Source organism: Bos indicus, chromosome 2 (assembly GCF_029378745.1).
Source record: "Bos indicus isolate NIAB-ARS_2022 breed Sahiwal x Tharparkar chromosome 2, NIAB-ARS_B.indTharparkar_mat_pri_1.0, whole genome shotgun sequence".
NCBI classification, from domain to species: Eukaryota; Metazoa; Chordata; class Mammalia; order Artiodactyla; family Bovidae; genus Bos; species Bos indicus.
In genome coordinates, this window is record NC_091761.1 from 111,726,502 (window position 1) to 111,735,491 (window position 8,990).

Here is an 8,990-nt window from a genome sequence, read left to right on the forward strand (position 1 = left end):
TGGGGAATATGGTGACGCTGCAAAAGGGCAAAGATGCTTGCTGACTGGTGTCTGAGAGAAGTCACGCAGAGTACATATATCCCAAATTAAAATATCTCCCCAACTGCTAATCATGGTGCCAGAAATGTCACCGTTAGAGAATCGGGGAATCTCAAGCGTAACTGAGACTGAGAAAAAGCAACATGGTCCCACAGAATGAATGCAGGATTTGGCATCCCACTGATCTGTGTGTAAACCCCAGCCCAGGGCCTCATCAGCTGTGTCATGTCAGTTAACTTGCTCTAATTTTCAAACCTCCCCGTAGATTATTCACACACCACGGGGAGGGCAAGTTTCTGTTGGGTGGAGACAGGTGTCAAGGTCACATTTCTGCTCGGGGTGACCATGGAAAGATTGTTGATTTAGGACACAAGGAGTGGCTGGCTGCATGAAACAGAAAATTGAAGAAAATGTTTAATGGGTGGATGACATATGTGGACATCTGCAAAGAATGGTGTATAAATATGCACTTAGACTTTAAGCCCCACAAATATCCTAGATCTCTGCATAATCTTCAATTCATAGTATTTCACTGTGAGGTATTTGAATAAAAAGCACTTATTAGAAAGAGACACTGTAGAGACAATTCACCTCTAAGCTCTCTTCCACTTACAGATTCTAGAATTCATTGAGAGTGTATGATAATTGAACAGAAAAGAGTCTGGGCAAAGTTATAAAACAGGAAAACGAAAGTTCGGTGTTTATCCAAAGGTATTCAGGACCCTCTTAGTGTGTTTTGACCATTCAAGGATTTCCTCTCCACCCTCCCTTCCTCGTAGCTCAGATGGTAAAGAATCTGTCTGCAATGCAAGAGACCAGGATTTGATCTCTGGGTCGGAAAGATCCCCTCGAGAAGGAAATGGCAACCCACTCCAGTATTCTTGCCTGGAAAATCCCATGGACAGAGGAGCCTGGTGGGCTACAGTCAACGGGGCCGCGAAGAGTAAGACATGACATAGTGACTAAATCAGCACTCCCTCCCTCACACACACACACACACACACACACACACACACACACAGATGCCCTCTCATGGAAATGACCCACACTGAGATGCATAAGCCTCTCACCACCCCACCACCAGTGCCCCAACCGTCAGCTGAAAGACCATTCCCAGAGAGGCAGTGCGGTGGAGTTAGGTTAGGAACACAGGCTTTGGCAACTCATGACACTGGGTGATTTGGGGGCAACTATTTAACCCTTCTGAGTTTTGCTTTTTCTGATGTAAAAGGGGATAGTAAGAGGCCCTTGACAGTGATACAGCACAGACTGAATGGGGTAAAGTGTTTAGTCTTGTGCCCAGTGCACAATAAATATTCAATAAATAGTAACTGTGATTTATTTCCTTGTTTTTTTATGAGCACTGCTGTTCTGTTGCTCTATATATTTTCTTGCTGCTGCTGTTGTTGATTCCCTGTTGATATGTCAGGATGCTGATAGCATCAACCCCTGAAGTAATGCACATTATAACAATTCTGTACAGCCTCACCCACTCTGGATTTTCTCCAGCCCACGGACACAGAGAGAAGGCAGCTGATGTATTCTCCACCGTGCCTGTGCCATTCACTTATCTAACAGTCAGTTTGGGGGTCCTTTGGCCCCTCTCACACCATACAAAAGAGTAGGAGTTTTGTCTTCAGGGGAGCAGGGTAAGCTGAAAATAGGCAGATTGTTTCCAAGTCTAGTTGTTTCCAATTGCCCTTTGCCCATCTCTTCTTCAGTGCTTAAACTTCTTCTTAAGTTTTTTCAAAACTTAAATGTTTTTATTTACAAAAGTCAAGGGTAAAAGGTATAAATAGAAATTATTCCATAATCACGAAAAAACTAAAGGCAAGCTCTAGGTAGTGAGCTGCTAGAGGATATTGCATTCTACAAATGTATAATGTGATCGTGTATTTCCATTCATTATTTCTTACCTGGATTGATTGTGGAAGGAAATAATTTTCTCCTTTAGCTCCATACTGCTTGATCCACAGCCATTGCCTCTGGATTTCCAGAATGAATAACCCAAAGTTGTCCAGAAATAACGTTTATTAAGCAACAATAAAACACACAATAGAAAAGGCCTTATAAGTAAAACTATATATTTATAATGCTTTATTTTTTTTTGCTCCAGTACTCCACAAAACACTACAGACAGTAACAAAATAATTCAGTAAATATTAAAAACTTTCAAGAGACTTGTAGGACACTCTATCATATGTGAGCATCAACAATGCCACGGCTATTAGATACACTGTTAAACACTATCATAGATATCTTTCTTGAATTAGGGCTATGATTAATATTTTTATTCAGAAGTCATAACATTTACACATACCCATACACAAGAGAACAGTTCAGAGTAAGTGAAGCAGACACTCCAGTGAAATGGAATCATCTGCCTGTACAGCATTTAAAGGTATTACAGTGTTAACAAGAGAGAAGTCAACACACTAAAGAGAAATATTGGGGTTTGCTTGGGATGGGAGGGGTGAAAATAGGGCAATCAATGAAAGCTGCTTACATATTTTCCATTGCTCTCTTAGCAATGTGCTCCCTTCCCTTTTCTGCCTTTTCTTGGTTGAGGTATTCCAGCACTTTCACTAAAAGATCTTCATCCAAGTACGGTCTGTTGGGAGTATCATCACTCTTCGGGGTCCCTACAGGGAGCCTTTTGCTTACCGAGGCCAGTTTGTCAGTCTCCTGAGAGCTGTGTTGACTCAAATGCTCTTTGAGGGCCTGCTCAATTTGGTTCTCATCCTGTCGATCATCTTCAGTTGAGCCTTGACTGGGAACTCGCTTCGCTGGGTTGGCATTCATGATCTCAGGGTATTTAACCAGCATCCTGGCCAAGTACTCTCCTAATTCTTGATCCTTGTCATTCAGGTTCTCATATGCCATCTGTCTATTTTCAACATCTGGCATCCAGACAGCTTTGGGGAGCTGGTTAGCTTTAGATCTTCCAGGACCATAGGGCAGTCTTGACAGAACTTTCTCTCGGTTATACTGATTGGGAAAATATGGAGGCTTTGGATTTGCAGCACTCTCCATCCCTAAAAGATTTAGAATGTCCTCCACACTGAGCCCCTCCGGTAGGGCCTCTGCCACAGCATGACCAGGTGCTTTGGGGTAGCCATTCTTGGAGAGCATCTTATTTTGGAACAGATCTGGATGGTCTAAGTCAACCTCTGAGATGTCTTCAGGTTCAACAGGAATCTCAAGTTCCTGCTCTGGTTCCACTGGCTTCTCTCCAGTTTTGAGCATGTCAATCAAGTCTTCAGGGGGTATCTGTAAATTCCTAGAGATTTCAATCAGCTGATAAATAGATTGAGGATCAAGTGGTTTCTCAAAGAGCCTGATTGCTCTTTCCCCGGTTTGCCCATTCTGGGACCTCCCACTTCCCGCAGCATTCACTAACCTTTTCAGATAGGTAATTACTTTGGAGACATCATCTGAGAGTTGGTCTTTACTCTCTTTCCGGAGATCTTCATCTTGGAGGCCCAGCTGCCCGGAACGCTTCATTTCATCATTGATTTGCTCAGTTTTGTCTGCATTCTCTTTGCTGTCTCTTACCTCTTCCTGGGTTTGACTCTCTATTTTTTCCTCTACTGGGTTCCAATCTTCTCCCCCAACCACGTCTTCATAGGCAATGTTATTAGCCTTGTAGATATCATCTTCATCATCTGTGTAAAGTTTTTGCTCCTCATCAGCCCTCTCACGCTTTTGGCTGTTTGGTCCCGTCAGTTTCCCCAGCTCTTGGAAGACAGATTCCAAGGTAGCAAGATTTTGAGGAGTATATTGTTCCTCCACTATTTCATTTGTGCGTTTGAAGGGGTTGTCCCTGGAATTCTCTTCATACATAGGAGGGAATCTCATGTGCTTGAGCTTTCTCTCTGCCCACTGCTGAGTCTCATAATCATCAGGCATGTCCATTGGAAAGTTCTTTTCTGAATTCAAAGTATAAGGCTTGTTTTCCTTTGGGGCAGACTGGGGCTCATTTTCAGCCTGTCTCAAAGCTTCAGCTATTATCTTCATCCATTCATCTTCACTCAGGGAATCCCTCGAACTTTCTGGCAAGTCACCATTTTCTTTTTGCTGAAGGGGAACAGAAACACCTTGGTAGGGGTTGTAGTCTGGGCTGCTTTCTTCTTTGTGAGCTTGTTGTCGGAGCTTTTCTATGTACTCCAAAGCCCTGATCATTTCAGGACTGGGAAACCTTTGGACATTTTCCAATCTGAGATCTGGTTCCTTCTGAAGCAGCTGGTTTCTCTGAAATGAAGCAGCTTCAGCTTCAGAGAGGAGGAAAATTAAAGGGATGAGAGACAGGACTGCTCCAAGCCAGTGAGTCTTAGCTTCTGCCATGTTTGAAAGATTTCCTTAAAGCATAGAAAACATGAGTTAACACAAATGAAACTGACTATTTGACTCTATAGCAAAAAAAGTAATTAATCATTGAGGGGAAAAAGAACATAGTAGAGATTACTCCACATTAATTTAGGATGACTCTTTTTGAAAACTATAAATGTTTCACACACAATCTTCACAAGCTAACCACAGGAATTTTTAGCAAAATTGTTGCCCGTTTTGCATCAAATTTATATGGCATTCTTTTGGTTAAAATAATAGCAAAAACACTGATATGAGGTTTCTCAAGTATGATTTTTTAACTGATAAGACATGTTTTGTTTTAGTATACATTATTTCTGTTAAATAAAGATTTTTCCAAGATGAGTTTTAGTTATTTGTACAGCATTTATATTGAAATCACTGGCAGAAAAATCAGATGGCTCAATTTAAAACATGCATGTACACACACATAGAGAGTTATATCCTTATCAAAAACCATTGGTTTAATTACTGACCTATCCATCTAATTTGTTGTAGAAACACAACAAAGGTGACATTACTATATAAGATGAAGTTATATTCCATGTTAATGTCAATCATACTGAATTCTCTTGTGGATGAGTCTCATTCATACATATTTTCAGAAATAACTTGTCCTTTAGTCTGATACCAAATCATATTACTAATTTTGGAAGGTCTGTACCTTAATGACCTCCAGAATATGGGTCTTCTCAAGTCCAAGCTAGTTGGCAAACTTAACAAAGTTTTTTTTATTTTTAATATCCTCAAAGCAGTATTTATTTACTCAATGAATTCCAAAATATTGAATTTAGAAGTCTGGTATTTTATAATCATTCACCTTGATTGATGTAATAGCACACAGGGTACTATTAGGATACACAAGCACAATAGTCAGAATTGCAAAAAAAAAGAAAATCCATGATATCCAGTGATATTTATTTCAGTGTAAATGTACCAATGTACCAAAATATAAACTGTTTTAAAACATCTGTGCCCCATATTTCTTCTAATAATTTTACTGTGACTGTCTTGTAAAATGCAATCATGATTATATTTTCCTCAGTCCTCAAGAGATATAGTAAATAATAACAGATGCCACAGAGAGAACATAAGTTTTCTGAACCAGTCTATTTCTGAACTTGTAAGTGTTCAAATTCAGCTTGACTCTGTGTCTATTTGGGTGTGGACCTATGAAATCTCAAATGACTCATTCTGTTAGAAAATTTTAAAATAATCACTATGTAATTCCTGATTAAGAAAAATGCATCCAGTGTATTGAATTCTTCCATTTAAAATTTTTCATTCATTCTTTTTCTTCAAGGCCTTATAGTCTCTTGTATGAATTAGCAAGAGGATTAGTTTTTACGTGTTTTACATTTGGCATTGCTAACATTGAAATCTATTTTAATATGTGCAATTTTGTTACAAATAAAGTAAAGGAATTTTATGTTTGCTCATGATATCTTAACTGAATTATGGTTTTGTGATATATAAGTTAAGTTATTGGATATCATTATCTGTTAGCTTAGACATCAATTGTAGAAAATATCATTGTTCACTAGATCATATTGATATTTAAGTAATATTTTCAGTTTCTAGAATCTAAAAATGTTGTACTTACAGAAATTTCTTTAGTACAGACTTATTTATTAAAATGATTATTTAAATTAATTTTTAAAATATGCACTTACATTAATTTGGCTACTTAATTTACTGAAGGGAAAATATTTAAAGGCATGTCAGAGAAAACTTCTAAAATACTTACTATGAATCAATTTTTACTAGAGCAAATTGTATTTATAACTTATTAGGCTTAAATAAAAGTACATTATGCATTCTTCTTTATATTATTTCAGGATTAGCTTAGATTTGAAAATCAACTTTCCACATTGGCATTTGGACTAGCAATTTTAAGAATCTTAGTGAATGTATATTCTTTGAAACCATTACCCTGAAGTATCCTTAACCCAGTTATATGCTAGGTTATGTGCTGATCTTTAAAATCATTATTTTGTAGGTGAACTTTGCTGTGGTGTTGGGGCAGAATATTCATGCAGTTATTTAAACCACAGGCCTACCAAGAGCTACTGTTTGGTCATTTACTCAGATTCAGTTTGGGTGACATAGTTATTGCCTTTGACTAAGACTCAAGGGATTTTTTTAGGTGAACTGGTAGCAGCTTATCTAAATAGTGAAGGTGGTTTTAACAGTTCTGATGTTCTATGTAGAGTTTGAACCTAAAAACCTTATAAGTTAAAATGTCTTTTCTATTGAAATTATACTAGAGCATTGACAAATGCAACTGGATTTATCAAATTTGAGCAATTCAATTAGTTAGGATACAGGAAAAAGAAACACTTGTGCCATTCAAAATATTTAGCAAAATTTTGTACAACCTCTTTCAACCAAAGCATAATAATAAATAATTTATATGGTTATAAATGTTTCCTCATACATCTCAGTTATCTCTTTGTAATCCATGGTCATATCCAACCTAAAATCCAAGATAGTATTTCCCCCTGAATAAACGAAGAAGCTCGTTCTAGTCTTACTTTGCTAGGACCAAAATTAGTAAACAATAATGTAAGCCCTTTCAGAGCATACCAATTGAGAAAATAATTTTATACAGTTAGTTAAATTTGAGCTCTTGCAAAGTAAATGTCAAAGAAAAAACAAGCAAACAAACAAACCTAGCTCCAAAATTGGTTACTTCTATCACCGGAACCTGTTTAACAGTCTTTGAATCATCGGACACCTGCTGTTAAGAATATTAAGTATATAAATTGTATCCCTGCCCTTGTATCTGGTCCTTAGGGGAAGAAACAATAAACTAAGGAAAGAAACAAAATGTCAGGCTTGGTTAACTTTACATTAATAATGTGTATTGACACAAATATCCTTAACTTTTTCATGTTCTTATATATGATTATCTAAATAACACAATGGTTAATAAATACCTGACAGCAAGCAGTGTAAATCACAGATGCAATCATGCATATATATGTACATATATACAGTGTCCTTAGGTTGCCAGATGAGCAGCAGGTTGCCGATCAGTTATTCTATAGATATAAGCTTGCCAAATGGTCTTTTTCTTCTTAGCTAGGAATTAAGGAGAGAATACGCAATTTAGAACTTTCCAGTAAGTAGAAGGGAAAAGCAGTCTTACCTCTTATTTATATGGCAGAGGAAGTCCACAGCATGTTCCTCCTGGTCCGCGGCTTGAGCTGCTCGGACCGTTTCAGCACCCGGACAGCTCCTCGGCTTATAGAGAGCCGCCGCGCCTGACTCCGCACTGCCACACTGACGTCACCCACTCAGCCACAAACCGGAGCACAGGCGAGCTTTTTCAAAGAACCCGAGAGAAAATAATCACTTTAAAGATTAAAAAAAAAAAAAAAAAGTTGCATGCTTACGCCACCTGTCTTTCTGTGGCAAAAACTGCAGTTCCCTTTCTTTTAACAAAATCTTTGAGGCTTGAAATAAAATGCTCTGCACAATTTCCCTTAGAAAAATCCATCAGATAGACGTGGCTAATTGCAATATAATCTCATCTGTGTCCAAACAGCTTGTGATAAGGGTTTCCTGTTGCTATTGTCGTTGTTGTCATCGTTGTTAAAAGAAAGTTTTACAGATAAGGACTTTTTTCTTCAGTGGCCACAAAGAAATTACATTAACATTCCTCAATACGCTCCAAGAGGAACAGAATACACGTTATGAATATGAAGTCGTATTTCATATCATAACCACAAGTAGCATTGTTTTTAAAATCATGTTTATTTGAATAAAAAAGTGTTCTCTTTTTTTATATGAGTCGACCTCAAGGCTCTAATGAGTTAGGATTTTAGTCTAGGGTTTCAATATAATTTTAAAGTGTGTATTTCTAAGGATTCAGGTCTAATAGTTGATAATTCTATATGAATCTGTTGGCATCTTTTACAACATCTGATCTCAAAAAGGGAAGCTCAGAAGTTGAGAATACTTTCAATAAGAAAAAGAAAAAAAAAAATCCGCCGTTTGAGAAAAGTGTGACACATATGCAACTGTAATTAGTTTGTAACTGAAAGAAAGTTATACTATAAATATTTTCTTCCTCCAGTTGAATCAGATGAATCAAATACATTTCATAAATGTGACCAATTCAAGGAATAATATAGTATTAATACTTAACTTCCAACCTCTCAGACTTGTAGTCATAATCATTGTTGTGCTTTACCAGGTAACCTGATTGTATAGTTTATAATTTGTATAAGTCTAAATTTTTAATTTCATTTCATTAAAGATATGATTTTCTTAAAAATGATATATTTTGAAATAAACTAAGCAAAAGAATCTTGCTATATAAAAGATAACTTTGTCTCTGTTAAATGAATAATTAGCCACTGATTTACTCATTCAGTAAGTTGTAATGCCTACTAAGTGCTAGATACAAAGATGAATAGTATCTACATGTATATATGCATACATATTTGTTAGATTGGCCAAAAGGTTCATTTGGTCTTTCTATAAGATGTTATGGAACAACCTGAACAACCAAGCTTTTGGGGCAACCCAATATATATATTGGTCCAGAGGGGATAAGAGACAAACAGGTTATTTTT

The 8,990-nt window shown here is 37.1% G+C and overlaps 1 protein-coding gene across 1 annotated transcript; it reads right to left on the reverse strand.

Annotated features, from left to right (window-relative positions):
• Positions 1–2,121: 2,121 nt before the first annotated feature.
• Positions 2,122–7,674, reverse strand: SCG2 (secretogranin II). The gene is made up of 2 exons (XM_019977662.2): positions 7,559–7,674; positions 2,122–4,397 (listed from the first exon to the last, which is right to left on the reverse strand). Exon 2 carries the CDS (start codon positions 4,381–4,383, stop codon positions 2,542–2,544), a length of 1,842 nt encoding a protein of 613 aa, XP_019833221.1. The 5' UTR covers positions 4,384–4,397; positions 7,559–7,674; the 3' UTR covers positions 2,122–2,541.
• Positions 7,675–8,990: the final 1,316 nt, after the last annotated feature.